The 15918-nt window shown below is 35.2% G+C and overlaps 1 protein-coding gene across 1 annotated transcript; it reads left to right on the top strand.

Moving 5' to 3' along the window:
- The first annotated feature begins 1832 nt into the window (after positions 1–1832).
- LOC136846905 (vesicular glutamate transporter 3-like) lies at positions 1833–11477 on the top strand. Its single transcript, XM_067118158.1, has 8 exons — positions 1833–1909; positions 2369–2452; positions 6072–6134; positions 6446–6539; positions 8060–8147; positions 8948–9174; positions 9944–10094; positions 11343–11477. The coding sequence occupies exons 1-7, from the start codon at positions 1833–1835 to the stop codon at positions 10061–10063; spliced, it is 753 nt and encodes a 250-aa protein (XP_066974259.1). The 3' UTR covers positions 10064–10094; positions 11343–11477.
- Positions 11478–15918: the final 4441 nt, after the last annotated feature.

The raw sequence follows: 15918 nt of genomic DNA on the forward strand, positions 1-15918 counted from the left end.
TGCACATGTGAGCGTTGGAAGATTACAGGAATTTTAAATGGAGATCAATCCCAAAATTATGTAAGCGATTATAGTTTATTTGGTATCCCGACCCTTGCTTATAGCATCCCAGTTCTGAGAACTGTGTTTGTGGATCGTAGCCATATTTTTTTACTATGTATTTCAGGAAGTTTGAGTCATCGTTTTTTTGCCAATATCTCAAGTAATCGATTGGTGGTATGGTACTAAACAACTTCTCACACCCTCCCGCATAATTTCTGATAAAAAAAAAAATTTCGTATCAAGAAACAGATTTTAAAAATATGCTCTTGAATTTTTGGGATACAGCTAAACCCTAACCAGTCAAGATTTACGAATTCATTCGGATAAGCACTCCTGGGGTGCTTGTTCCTCCCAACACCGACCCTTCCTCATTCTCTAAACCTCACTTCCCCGTCTGTTTTCATTCACTTCTGTGTTTTCATTCATTCCCCACCCTCTCTCTCTCTCTCTCTCTCTCTCTCCTCAAATATTTGTTATGCAAAGGAATGTTTTCAGGCACATATATGTATTTATAATTTTCAGCTGAGCAATGTAGGATGAAATGAGCTAACAGCCTATATGGTTATACAGAATTTAGGAGTTTCCGAAATCTTTGTAGTTGATGAATGAAATGTCGGGTTAAATGACGGGTTTATCACTTGTGAATCCAGTAACTATAGAAAGGTTGTCTCGTCGCTTTTCAGACTTATTTAATGGTTGAAATATCTGGATGCAGAAATGCATTTGCTATACTTCTTCTTGAAGTTTACAGCCGGGAGAAAGCTTGCTCAGAAAATTAAGAATAAATCTGAATAGGTAAGATATTGCTTATGGTGATATTTCAGGTCATATGTATAAGGGAATAAGGAAGGTAAATTGATTCATTTGACATACATCTATGATATCGTAAACATTGTCTCAAATGAGTTATAAACTGTTCTAATGATTTTCATCCCACTATTTTTATAAAATATAGTAGAAACAGTGATTTAGAATAAACATGAATAACTTTTCATCACTGAATTATGTAAAAACAAAATAAAACAATCACATTCATGAAGAATGTAACATACGCCACGGGGTGTAATGACGCGAGGAAGAGTAGGGAAAAGAATGGTGAGTCGAGGAGGAAAGTTGGGGGTAGTGAGGAATTTACACTAAGGAAAAGTTCAGTAGTTTCCAAGCCTGTGTGTCCGAAAGCGTTAATCAGTTTGCTGGCTACCCCATCAAATTCAGAAAGTAACACACCGATCCATCAATTAATTTGAAAGATATTGGCAAAAAACGATGACTCAGACTTTCTGAAATACATAGTAGTCAATTCAAAATGTCGTGAAACATAGAGATGATTTCAGACATTGCCACTATTGCCTTGCTGCCATTTATTAAATCTCACTTACAGCTAGAAAACAGCGTAGATGTGGTAGCATGTTCTTGTTTATTTTTCGTTGCTTCTGTTATTTATCAGTTTTACTTTGATTGCTATTTGATGTAAGTTATGTACATTCAGATTTTTTTATATTTACTTTTTCTTTGTTACTGATTTTTTTTTTTTGCAGGCATTTTGTTCGGCAGTTTTTTCCTTCGGGAGTAAGTTAAGACGACCCCAGGCTCGCTCCATAGTGATAAAAATCGAAAATGACTCTCAGATAAAGATTCTATTAAAATCATTGGGTCGATAACACTAGTTCAGGATAACAGTTATATCAAGCATACGACGAAGAACCTGATTTCGATAAAGTTTCCTGACGACGACTGGGCTCATAACAACGGCCATACTGAAACGAGTCGAGAGAAAATCATTACCAAAGATGGACTCCTCTGAGAATCATCACGGGCGGGTCTCCATCATTTCCGACGGAGAATATGGGGCTCATTTTCAACAAAGGTATTTGAATTATTATTAATTTTATATCAACCTTTTTAGTTTTACACGTTTTCAAGTTGAAAGTCTCTATGTAAGTCAATAAAAGTACATAATCGTTGAATAACTTTTTTCGTAGAAGGACGAGAAAAATAACAATTGTACGGAAGTGTGCATGTAGGAATTTATATAGAATATAAATAAAGCATGTTTCATTTAAAAATATCATAAAAACTGAAATTTGGACTTCGATGGTTCTTCCATAACTTTTCTTGTACCGAATGAGATTCTTTTATGTCTATGTTATAACGACCAACTAATAGCTCCAGTCGTATCTCATACATTTATCGCATCGTTTATTTTTTATTTGTCTAGGACCGATTATATTCTGTAAGCCGTACAAATAACTTGGCTTTATCCTTCGGATTATAATCAGTGGTCTTCCCCCGGTTGCTCCCCTTCGATGTGGTTGTTCTTGAATAGACTCAGAGTAGTCAGCATTCCTGAAGGTAGTAGTGAAACTACAGCAGCAGATATAGAGATTATTGAGAGTACAATAGCCCTGAAGTTGGTCAAGTGACTAGAGAAAAGCTAATGGAACTGCAGAAGAAGGATACAACGTTAGCTGATTTATTCTTCAGAGTTGTTGATCAAGAAGAGATGCAACAAACTCCTTCCTGTTATTATCTAAAGGAAGGATTACTAATGAGGAAGCATCGACCTGTAGATATACCAGGAAATTGCTGAATGGGGTGAATATCATCAAATTCTGATTCCATATCCATTGAAGAAGCAAGTGGTAGCAGTATTGCATGAGTCTGGACATAAGGGAATTAGGAAGACTCTTGAGAAGATTATGAAGTATTTTTTGTCCTGGACTTCACAAGGATGATAGCAGGTTCTGCCGAGAATGTCACACCTGCCAGATAGCTGAAACCTGAATGAAACCATTCAGAAAGCCCCCCTACAACCCATAGAAGTTAGAGGAGAACCCTTTATGAGGTGATTATAGTTGTGGATTTGGGCCCTCCAAAAAACAAAAAAAGAAATTAATAATTGTTAACATTAATGTGTTCAGTGACAAGGTATCCTGAGGCAATTCCACCAGTAAGAAGTATAAAGGTACAAAGGTAATTGCTGAGAAGTTGGTGGAGTTTTCTCCAAGTTTGGAATACTAGAAATTGGTGCAAAGTGATATGGAACGAACTTTACTTCAAAATTGTTCCAGGATGTGATGAACTTGTTAGGAGTGAAACAACAGTTATCAACTGCTTACCATCCAGAGACCTCAAGAGGCCTTGGAAAGGTTCCACCAGACATTGAAACGTATGTTAACTAAGTATTGTTATGAATCAGGAGAATGGGATGCTGTTTACCCTTGATGTTTTTGAAGTTAGGAATGCTTATCAACAAAAGTATGGGATGTTCACTAAATGAAATGATTTTTGGTCAAGGATTGAGAGGTCCATTGAAGATGCTTGAAGAACTGGGAAGAAAAATCAAGAGGAAAACCAAGGAGAATAAGTGAAGAATTTTGAGGAAAAGGTTAAGAGAAATTAGAAAATTCTCTTTAGAAAATCTGAAAATAATTCAGAAAATGAAAAGAAGATATGATGCTAAAAACTAAGCTAAGAAGTTTTGGTGTAGGACAGCAAGTTCTAGTGTTCTTACCAGTGAAAAGATTTCCCCTTACAAATAATTTTCCCGGGTCTGGTCACCAAAAATCCTATTGTCACTTCAGCCAGATATCTGAACTCTCATAACAATAAAATTACAACTGAGTACTCTAAAGGTAACAGTGATTCCTTAACAAACTTATTAATCACATAAAAAATCAAAATAAGTTTATCAAAACAAGTGTGAGGTATCAGCAATTAAACAAGAAATATACTAAAGTAAAAGGGCATCACTCCATCAAACAAGTTTAATTGTTTACCTGGTCTTAATTGACTTCAGCAAATCTAAAGGAACAAAACATGTTAATCATTTTGCCTTGTGCACACAATTCAATAAATGAAACAGTTTTTTAAAATTTTAAATACAAGAATTTATTTTTGAATTCAAAATTTATAACTATAATTCACATTCTGAAAAAATTTACTATTACTTGTCAATAGCACAAAATTTAATTAATTCCCCAACGATTCAAACCTGGGATAACTAATCTTCTGGGGGGAGGAATTTCATGATATTGCCTTGTAAAATGTATATCTTTCCATAGTTTTGATATATTTACTCTTCTATTTATCATGTGTTATGCGTAATAATAATAACTGTTGAAATATCGTATGTAGTGTGATGTAAGATCTCAAAAAAGTTAATGATTTAGATAACTTAACAGAGCAATTTAGAAGTAATAATATCTTTTTTGATAATAGTAAATGTGAAAGAGAGATACAGTTTTAGACCAGATGTGCCATCTGTCATCAGTTAAGATAAACAAGCGCTTTGTGTTGGGTTATGTGTTGACAGGTCGAGATAACAATAGCCGCTTTCCATTCTAAAGAAACCAACCAGGTTTTTTGTTTTGTTTTAAAACATGCCAATCATAATTAATCTAAAGGGTCTGTTTGGTCGTGCTAAGATTTCTGTAAAAGTTTTGTCCCATTTGAGAAAGAAGAGTAATGGTTTTGCAACATTACATGTGTTCTATATGATTTTCTGTAAAACATGTACCTTTTGGAAAAATATGAAAAAAAAAATGTTGTACTGAAGTACATGGCAATTGCATTCGATGTTTAAGATTATGTTTGCTCTGATCACGTATTGTTCTAATGCATTAGTTTTGGCCCCAAAAACGTTTTGCTTGGAAGTGACAGCATATTGCTTTTTCTAGAACTTTCTCTCATACCTCGTTCCCAAAATGCCTTAATAATGACATCATTTGATTGTTTCATTTGTTGCTGGAATCCTAAAGTTTGTTCACTCTACTTTCAGAGATCATTCTTATTGGTTCTCTTCTCAAAGAAAAATGGTTAACGTGCATGTTAGTGTGTCACTGGTATTAATCTAGCTTTGAATCTGAATATAGGAAGAAGTTGTAACAGTGCATGAAAAAAAGTTTTGTGAATCTCGAGCAGCTGCATTTCAATGATTTGCAAAGGTTTTCACATGCTTCTTGTGTGTTAAAGTAAATTTACTTATTATTACCATGGTATAATAAGGTATTAGGAAATTTTGCCTTAGTGAAATTATTATTGGTAAATCTTTTGTGTATTTTTGCATGTTATTGTGTTTGCAATCTTATTTTTTCACATTTTATATATTGGTAATTTAACATTTATTTACTTAGCATTTTTAAATATTTCTTGATAATTTAATACTGCATGCTTGATTTCATTTTTCATTTACTAAGATTTTCTTGAATTTTGATAATTCTTGATAGTTTAAATTTTGCTTGATTAATTTGAATTTGATAAATTGAAGTTTTGTGATTTAGTTTTGTTTAATAATTTAACTCAGGAATTAATTAAATTTTTGTGTTCTTTCAAGGAATGGTAAATTTTTCAGATTGTGAATTCTATTTATAAATTCTGAATTTAAAGATAAATTTTTGTATTTAAAGAAAAAAAAAGTTTCAATTTGTTGACCGCAGTGAATAGAATTAATTGTGTGCATAAGGCAAGTGATAAACATGTTTTGTTCCTTTAGTTTTGCTGAACTGAATTAAGACCAGGGAAACAGTTAAAGTTGTTTGATGGGTAATGCCTCTTGCTCTAGTATATTTCTTGTTTAATTGTTGGTACCTCACACTTAGTTTGATAAACTTAGTTTGATTTTTTCTACATGATTAGCGCTTTTAGGGATCTACTGTTACCCCTTAGAGTACTCAGTCTTAATTTTATTGTTATGAGTCAGTGTATCTGGCTGAAATGAGGTAAATTTTGAATTTTTTTGTGATTGGTTGTGTATTAACCAGGTACTTGGTTTTATCGTGAATATATATATATATATATATATATATATATATATATATATATATATATATATATATATATATATATATATATATATACGTAGGAATTTACGTACATTCTTTTTGTCTTACAGAGCCGAAAGGATGGGGTTGCAGAGTACACACTGGTGGTCCTCGGCTTCACAGGCTTTACGTCACGTACCTAAACCGGACCAACTTTGAGCATAAAGGATTTTTGGGATGGTTGCTGCTAATTCCTCTCTTCTGCAGAAACAACTCCGAGATCACCTGTTCCCTTCCGGACTGGAACGCCACGTCTAGAGACGCTTTACGGTTAGTTGAAAAGTATGAATTGATATTTTATTCATTATATAACGGATATTTAATCTCTTTTAACTACTGGAACAGACAAAATGAAAGCTAATTTCCTGCCGCCATATTGGTAAAGAAACCACCTTTGAAAAGATTACTTTTTTGACAGAAAGAGAAAAAAAAAGTCCTCACCAACAGAACGAAGGCGAATTCCACTGGGATGAGGCGACCCAGGCATCCTCCTGGGCTGTTTTTCCATGGCTACGCCGTCTCAACTTCTTCGGCGGTCTCGCCATCGAACGTTATGGTTTCGCCTTGTGATGACCTTTCAGCGTCTTTATCTTCCTCGTGACATCATATCTCCCATCTGCGCCAGGACTTCATCGGTCTCTTTATCGGGGCAAGAGTCCTTCAGGTCTGGCTCAGGTACTTTTCCCATTATTCGTCACTTGCCTTTGTCTATAACCAGAAACGGTCGGGCCATGACGTCGCCGATAAACCCTTGATTCGCTTTGCAAGAATTGGTTCGATATAGTCTTTCATTCTTTCCGCGCATCTTTTAACTGATGTGACTATATTTATGAGAGACCAAAGAAAAGAATTGGTTTCTCATGAACATTACTGCACATTTATAGTACACTTTACGGGCAGGGTAGTAAGAGGCAATTATTCCTGTGTTGCTGGCTTATAACAGAGCGTGTTTATCGTGGCTGGCGGGTCTAGGGCAACTGGCGTTCGCACCAATAGCTTGGGCCTGCTTTATGACAGAGCTAGGTAATGTGTATTAATCATAGATATAATAATAACACCTGATTGGGTAGTATTATTAATATCAGTGACATGATACATTTTATCTCATATATTCCTTTATAACCATTCTTTACCTGAGATACAATATGTTTACAGCAAAAGAACGATTAAAGAGGATAAAATTATCTTTGTTGGAAAATCGTCTGCTCTCTTAGAGCTTATGTATCTGTTCTTACTTGGAACATTTCTGGTATCTTATGCAGATTGCAAGCCTCTCTTCTTCCTTACTAATATAACAACTCAGCCAAAAGCAGATGTACAAGACAGCGTGGGTCTTTTTTGAGTTGGTTATGTAAATACTCGTATACGTAGCAAAATAAATTTACAACTCCATACACAGTTTCAAAAAAGGCATGGCAGTGAAAACTAACAGTTTGTAATTAAATGGGAATCATGTCATCATCAATTACGTGAAACGGTTTTAGATATAACTGAAAGAAAAGCTGAGTACTGCACGCAAAGACATCTTTTTATCTCAACTATAAATAACAATAACTTTTATATAAATGAAGTACATGATATATTTACCATCACGCCATCCATTAGAATAAGAGTAGTTTTAATCTTTCAATGATATTTTCAACTGCAAATTTAGTTGAGCCAGATCTAAATTGTAGCCTCTTTCGTTTTTGCAAGTTTAAAGAAAAATCTCTCCCTCTCTCTCTCTCTCTCTCTCTCTCTCTCTCTCTCTCTCTCTCTCTCTCTCTCTCTCTCTCTCTCTCATGTAAGTGGTAGTCAGTTCTAAACATACAGTAGTAACGAAAGTCAGCAGCGTTGGTAAGAGTGTTATTCGGCACGTAAACAAGAGGAATGTGCGATGATAAATCGCCTTACACAATTTTAAAAAAGGGATGCTAGAAAATTCAAATGAACTGATATTCTATTGGTCTGTAGGTCGTCTTTACAGTGAAATGTTAATTTTCAACTAGCATGATCTTAAATCAGTGCACAAGCCATATAAAAGGACTAGCAAAGCATAAATACCAGCGGAATGAAGTGAACGCCAATCACTGTAGGCCTACTCTATGACATTTAGCAATTTGAAGCTCCCATTCTGAGTAATCTATAACATCAAGTTGGGTGCATCATTCAAACATACATCCTTTACCCCTGCTGATTCACTTTCATTGCTCCAGGGCCCTACGTTTCCGTGCATACACAACTTACTAGCAACCTGGAACCCACCCCAGGATAGAGCTCGCTTTGCGTCAGTGCTCTTCTCAGGTAAGGGTGATTCACGATTTGTCAGGGGATTAGGCCTCCCGGTTGCAAGACTTGCCAGTGAGTTTTTAGTTAAAATGTAACTATTTTGTGTGTGTGTTTTTTTTTATTGTAAGTTTCCCTATTGTTTCTTATATTTTGTTTCATCAGGCGCTAGAAGTCGTCTGGGGGAAATTGTGGAGGGTATTATAATGACATGCTAAGGTGGTTTACGCATGAACAAACTGATTTTCCGCCTCATTTTTGTGGTTTTCGGCTGATTATTCGCATTCATACCCATTACCATGCATCTAACTTATTAAAGTGTGTGTTTTCGTTAACAGAAGAAGAAATTAAAATAAATGAAACATAAGTAAAGTATGGAAAACCAAGATCCACAAGCCAAGTTTCTATGTCACTTAGAATTGAAAACTTTATACTGTGTTTCCAGTATCTGACCATAGCCTGTATCTTTAAATATATCCAGTTCATAAATTTGTCATAGTCCTCATCATGGATAACCTATTAATCAGTGAATCGACGTATTATTATTATTATTATTATTATTATTATTATTATTATTATTATTATTATTATTATTATTATCATCCAGAAAGTGCAAACTTCAACACAGAATAAGCCTAGATCATCATGAGCTTTCGAAGCAAGCCTGAGCAGAACATAACGCCAGGATATCATAATGGCAAATAGAGCGATAAATAAAATAAATGTTTAAAATAAGTAGACATATAAATAAATATCTGTGAATAAACAAATGAATGAATAAATAAAAATTATGTAATCTACCTTCCTTCTCCTCCAAGGACCCGGCACAGGCACGATCATCGCTCTGTCTCTCGGTGGCTTGATGAACGAATCGGACTTCCTCGGAGGATGGCCGTCGATCTTCTACGTCTTCGGCATCCTTGGAATCCTGTGGTGTATTCCCTGGCTCATTTTCATGCGGGACTCACCCCAGAAGCACCCCAGGATATCTGAAGAGGAGCTCCGTTACATCGAGGCAAATGGGTCTACTGTCAGGACTACCATGGTAAAAAAAGGAACTCTTTATAGTCGGTTAATTTCTGGTCCCATCTCATGCTGAAACTATTGTCGTAATAGCAAGTTACCAGGTCCTTGTAATTAGATATTTCAGACTTGTTTAGCGTTAGAACCACTGTGGTTGAGATACGGAATATTATTGCAACGAAATCGGGAGTTTCAGACTCACCTGATGTCAGTACTACTACAGTATATTTAAAAGGGAAAATACCAATGCATTTCAGTTATGGATTGAGTTCATCATTTGTCAGCACCATTATAATAAACAAAAAACTGTACCTAGTCATTTCAGTTAGTAATTTAAGACTCGCCCATTGTCAGCTAATTGGGAAATATGAAATAAATAATTTCAGTCAGGAATTTCAGACTCGTCAATTCTGGAATTGCTACTGAAGAGAAAATAGAATTTCAGCCTCACCTATTGTCAGAAGGAAAATAGAATATTAAGGTCTTGTAGCCAGGGATTTCATGCGAGCTTATTATTTTTCTAACCACCAGAGGCTTAAACTTTGAAATGCCTTTTGCCACTTCATTTTGATGAATTATCGACCAAGAGTTTAGTCTGAACTGATGAAGAGGACAATATATAATAAGTCATGCCAAAATCACACAAACATCTTGTTTAAAAAATTGTCAAGTTAAGATACAGGAAAACGTAAATTCCATAGGGTCAAGTGTTTTTAAAGAATGTTAAAAGAAAGTGAAGTCTTCAGTGACTCCTACATACTCTCTTCAATCACTTTTTTTTTTTTTTTCAGAGAATGAAAGTCCCATGGCGTGAGAGATTCACCTCCGTCCCTTACTGGACACTGATTGTTATCGCCTGGGAGGCAGTTTCGGATTCTACACTTTCCCGACAGAAATTCCCACTTATTTGAAAAACATGCACAACACTTCGGGTCAGCAGACGTAAAGAGAATTAGGTTTTACCTTAATGGTTAGCATACCTACAGTACGCTTAAGATCACTTTATAGGTTTCAGCTACTTTACAGGTTTGTCTTTCACTATAGTTTTTCCTGTGAGTGAAATAAGGTACTGTTGGGTTTAGTCAGTGGTCGAATGGGTGGACACTGACCACCAAAGGATGTTGGACACCTCTAATCTCTCGATTACTGAAGCACCTAGACCAGGTGAGTCTGCAGATGGGTGACCTGTATCAGGTGCCAAAAAGCGTTAGTTCTAGTTGCCAAAGCCATAATGCTTGGAAACTTAAACAGACTCCAGGAGTCTGGTGCAAGTGGCACTGGGTTATGCTAAGACCAAAGAAGCCATTTAATTAATTCATTTAGTTCACTCTCGTCAAAATAATGGCTTTATTGCAGCGATAGCCCCTTACTTGTGCTAAGGAACAAAGGAAAATATAAACTAAAAAGAACTGAAATTGAACACTCGACGTTTTGAAAAGAGATTACCAGTACAAAGGAAAACCAAAGCAGGGTTAGAATACCAGATTTCATGGCGAAACCTGTTACTGTCTTAGATTTTCTTCTGTTCTATATTGAACTTTCCCTTGGGTAGTATTTATCCAGACCTTTCCTGCGTAGGAGTTCAAAGCTTTTCAGCACATTTATTATCAGGGTGCTTTAAATTTTACAAACGAAGCATTTTAGTAACTTATCTTTATTTTCCTCTCCTATAAACCTTAGGTTTTTTAACACCAGTTTAAACTGGTAGTGTCTCCTGATTTACGGTGGGGTTTTTCAATGAGGTAGGTAAGACCACTGACAGAATATCAGGTCTTAGAAATCCATATTCTATTTGTCTGGATTTTGTTTTCCCTTCTAACGCTGTAAATCTTGATTATTCATCCCTATCGCCTCTAATTCCGTGCTTCCTTTCAGCCAGATTATTCTTCTTTTTTATCAACTCCATTTATTCTCCTTGAAATTTATTTATAATGTCTTTTTCATTTTCTCTTTTTTTTGTGTGTGTGTACTCCGTTATTCGTGAATCAAATCAGGCCATAACACTGAAAACGTCATTCCAGTTTTCTTTATTTTCTTGGTTAGTTTAAAGAAACCCAGCCTTCCGTCCACACTAACTCATACCACCAGGGAATTTAAGATGTGTAGGGAAGTAGAGGGCCTGATGTGGGCCTACTGACTCTGACCGGCCAACAGAGACGTTTATTTCGTGACGTTTTTTCCTCTTTGCAGACGGGACTGACCTCTGCTCTTCCGAACCTCATTGGCATTCTCGTGTCGCTTGTCTGGGGTGCGACCGTCGACATTTTAATCACCAAAACGAGATTGTCTGTCACGTCTGCGAGGAAGCTGTCTACTGCAATTGGTGAGATAGCAAAATGATATCCAAGCTCTCTCTTTCTCTCTCTCTCTTTCTCTCTCTCTCTCTCTCTCTGCATTTATATATATATTTATATATATATATATATATATATATATATATATATATATATATATATATATATATATATATATATATACTGTATATTATATATATATATATATATATATATATATATATATATTATTATATGGCAAATTTAAAGAAAAATGTATTTGTGAACATTTTCTTGTTATTTACTCTATAGAAGAACCTCAAATAGTGAAAACTTTATTTATATATATATATATATATATATATATATATATATATATATATATATATATATATATATATATATATATATATATTTATATAATTTATATATAAAGTTCTCACTACTATGGGGTGCTTATAGAGAGAAAATAACATGAATGTTCACTTAACTCACAGAGTTCTAATTAACAACCTATGAACACTTTCTCCAGTCTGATCTTTCATTAATCTTTTTTTTTTTTTAAAATCGAAGGCCGTTTTCTTTCTCGTAGTTCTGATGCAGTGTAGTCTGTCTCTCTTTCGTTACATCTCGAGTTCGTATAATTATTCATTTTCATGTATTTATTTTACCTGAAATTTTTTATCACACCGTGATTTATATACAATCATGAAGCCACAAAGTATTAAAATATCAAATTCACATGCCCGAGTAAGCGTGAATTTGATATAAGCGACATTTGTAGCTCTCATGATTATTTTTACCTGTTCTCTGTATGAGAACACCCAAACACACCCCCGCCACACACTCACACACACACACACACACACTTTGCCCATCTTTTATCAAGCCATTTCCTTGTGCCTCCCCCCTCTCCTGTTCATGGGACCCACAACGATGCCCCTCCCCACCTCTCTTCACCCTCTTTACTGTATAAGTGCTTCGTACATAATTCCTTTTAAAAGATAAATCTCTCCTTTCATACACAGACTAGAATCACACGCCGTTTACTTTTTAAATCTTTTAAAAGATAAATCTTTCTCCTTTCATACACAGACTAGAAACACACTCCGTTTACTTTTTAAATCTTTTAAAAGTTAAAACTTTTTCCTTTCATACACAGACTAGAATCACACGCCGTTTACTGTTTAAATCTTTCAAAAGATAAGACTTTTTCCTTTCATACACAGACTAGAATCACACGCCGTTTACTTTTTAAATCTTTTAAAAGATAAAACTTTTTCCTTTCATACACAGACTAGAATCACACGCCGTTTACTGTTTAAATCTTTCAAAAGATAAATCTTTCTCCTTTCATACACAGACTAGAAACACACTCCGTTTACTGTTTAAATCTTTTAAAAGATAAAACTTTTTCCTTTCATACACAGACTAGAATCACACGCCGTTTACTTTTTAAATCTATCTCAATAATCCTGTAACGTTTTGCTTCCATGTTCGAACCTATCTCAATAATTCTATTATGATTTGCTTCTCTAGACACTAAAAATTTTGATGATCTTCGTCTTCATTCCAGAATATAGAGGTTCCAATATTTTTGTGTCTCTCTGCAAAGGTATGTACGTGCCTTCTCTCAGCTTGGTAGCAATGTGTTTCGTCAACTGCAATTCGACGCTGGCCATAATTGTCTTGTGCCTTCGGTGGGGAATCAGTGCTTGCAGTGAGCTCGGAGGACCCTCTGAGCAGGACATGGCACCTAACCTGACGGCGGCGCTTACGGGGCATCACGAACGCTGCCCGGAGCCGTGTCAGGAATAATAGCGCCTCATCACGGGACTCGTCACTGAATAATGTGAGTCAAGGCCTTGGGCGCCTCAGAATGAGGAGTTAGGCAAGCACTTGCCCCACCCCTGAAATCCTGAAAATATATATATATATATATATATATATATATATATATATATATATATATATATATATATATATATATATATATATAATTGTTTTTTTCATTAAAGAAATGCAGGTGCTGATACTGTTTCCGAATCAGCCTGCTAATTCAAATTCAAAGGTTTATCTGCTTGATACCAGCAACTGTCCATGCATGTGTTAAGATTTGCAACTCCTCCCACCTTGGAAAATATGCTGATGGCGGTCATGGTCAAGGCAGCCATCTTCATTTTTTTTTGTGTGTGTGTGATTATAAATCATAATGTTACGAAATAGCGTTGCTTATCTCGAGTGTTTCATTCTTTTATTATCACTTCGCCATAACACGGTCATCTGAATAGCTTTTGATGTGATGTAATGTCACACCTGTCTTGGAAGTTGTACGTATGTAAGCGGGGATGTTTTAATGAGACATCACTTGCCTTAGGAGTTTATTATTTTTTTTTTTTACCTATAGTTCAAAATGGTGTAGCAGCAGCAAGACCTCTCCAATGACTTTTTTTACTGAAATAATTCAATTCCCTTTGAAGTATTGTCACACATTATTCGGGTTTTCTTGATCATAAATAAAAATGCCCTATAGCATAATATTACTTGAGATTTTTTGTTATTCCCAATGCTAACGCATTATGGCAAAAACTTCAGAATACATCTTTCTCCATTCTCCAGAATTTACAAACCTTCGCAGTTCATTTTTCCTTCTGAACTTGTAGATAATAATTGCGGCCAACATGTCTGATGGTTTCAGTATCGTTCTGCAACCTACCACAAGAAATCGAATTTTTGTTAGCTTGCTGTAGCATTTTTTTTTTTGTCCTCTGCTTTCATTTCTTGGCAAACAATAGGGGCCTGGGTACTGTGTTCCTGACAACCTCTGTGACTTCCATTTCGTCAGCTGCCTTGCTCTCTTTGGAACAAGCAAAGTCCAACCCTGAATTTCTAAAAGAGGAAAAGAAAAAGGTCTGTTTTACATTTTTTCTTTCATCGTTGCATATTTCTGTGGATGATGATGATATTTCTTTTTATAGATTTCCCCGTGATATATACAACGGAATTAAGATTTTGGTACGTGTGTGTGTGTGTGTGTGTGTGTGTGCTTGTGCGAGAGCGCATACATGTGTTTGTGAGTGTGGTTGCTGTTTGTGTCCCATAAGTGGCAATACTTTCATTACCTTCAGCATGTCTGTAGCAATGCATTCCTGCATGAGCTTGTCAAATCGCTGAAAAGGACTTTCTGATACTCTTAATAGGCCAACGCATCTGTGTTTTTTTGTGATACAAAGAGAACGGCGAAAATGGAGAAAAATATTCATGGATTTCCGCAACTGGAGTTTCAAAGTTAAATTTCTGCGTTGGAATGGTCTCGCTATTAATTACCCTATTTTTTCCGAGTTACCCTAATAAGTTGTTTAGTATAATCAATAATCAGTTGCTTAAAATATACCACTTTTCAAAAAGAATTACGGAAGTATTTTAGTACGTTTCTAAAGAACAAGAAGAAACGTATCCAAAGCATTAATAGAAGGCCGGTGTGATGGACGAGGAACCGTCTACAAACCTTAACAATAGATTCCAGTTAATTATGTGTCAGCATGATAATTAGTATCATAATCAGATATTACTTAAATTAAATGTTTGCACCTGTCACGTGAAAGTCACCTACGAAGAAAAAAACTGTTCCTTGAAAGCTCTCCCAGTCTGATGTTGTACTTTTTGATTCCAGAACAAAAACAAGCCCTAAACCCCAGAGTGATCTACACGTGAATTTCACCGAACCTCTGGCGCGGAGATGAAGAAGGTTCAAGACCTCTATTCCCTGCTTTTCGAGGATTCCGAACCGTATTTCAGTGGGTTCAAATACTTTTGAGCCTTTCTTCGCAGGGATTTGGAATAACTTCAGATCTCGCTTCCCAATATGTTCAGATGATTTTGAACCTCACTTCTCTAAGAATTCAGCATGCATCCCCTTTCTTCATTCACGGTGGGTTCAATTTATTCCGAACGGTCACACAAAATGGCACATGTTCGCAAAGTTATTTTTGTTTACTCCGAGATGAAATCTTTCTTTAAGTATAACAAAAGGTCCATAAATATTTAAAAGTCTCTTGATAACATTCCGTAAAATAATTGCATCTATACGTGGGCCATGTCGATGCTTGTAAATATAGAGTTTAGCAAATGTCTTAAGGTAAATACAATGATAGTAATTTTAAACGTTAGAGAGTTTGTACAAAAAATAATGAATATTATTATGACTTATTATTATCATTATTTTTGTTATCATAATTATTTGTATGTGTACGAATAGTCCCTTTGTGATTATGATAATAATTTTTTTAATATGTTTAGTTTCTACATGAAATTTTTCTGACGAACATTTTCCGAAAATAAAGTTTAATGCATAATCATTATTATCATCATTATATGCAACATAAATGTCATTCAGTCTTATTGTTTTCCAATGCGTATTATCTTTCGTAAGAGAACAACCACAGAAATCAATAAAATAATTTTAATTATATGATGCTGAACAACGGGCAAAG

This window comes from Macrobrachium rosenbergii, chromosome 16 (assembly GCF_040412425.1).
Source record: "Macrobrachium rosenbergii isolate ZJJX-2024 chromosome 16, ASM4041242v1, whole genome shotgun sequence".
Lineage (NCBI taxonomy): Eukaryota > Metazoa > Arthropoda > Malacostraca > Decapoda > Palaemonidae > Macrobrachium > Macrobrachium rosenbergii.

Coding starts and splice junctions, on each gene's coding strand:
- LOC136846905 (XM_067118158.1), top strand. CDS start 1,833: ATGGACTCCTCTGAGAATCATCACGGGCGGGTCTCCATCATTTCCGAC. Junction 6,135..6,445: donor ACGTCTAGAGACGCTTTACG/GTTAGTTGAAAA, acceptor ATGACCTTTCAG/CGTCTTTATCTTCCTCGTGA. Junction 9,175..9,943: donor CTACTGTCAGGACTACCATG/GTAAAAAAAGGA, acceptor TTTTTTTTTCAG/AGAATGAAAGTCCCATGGCG.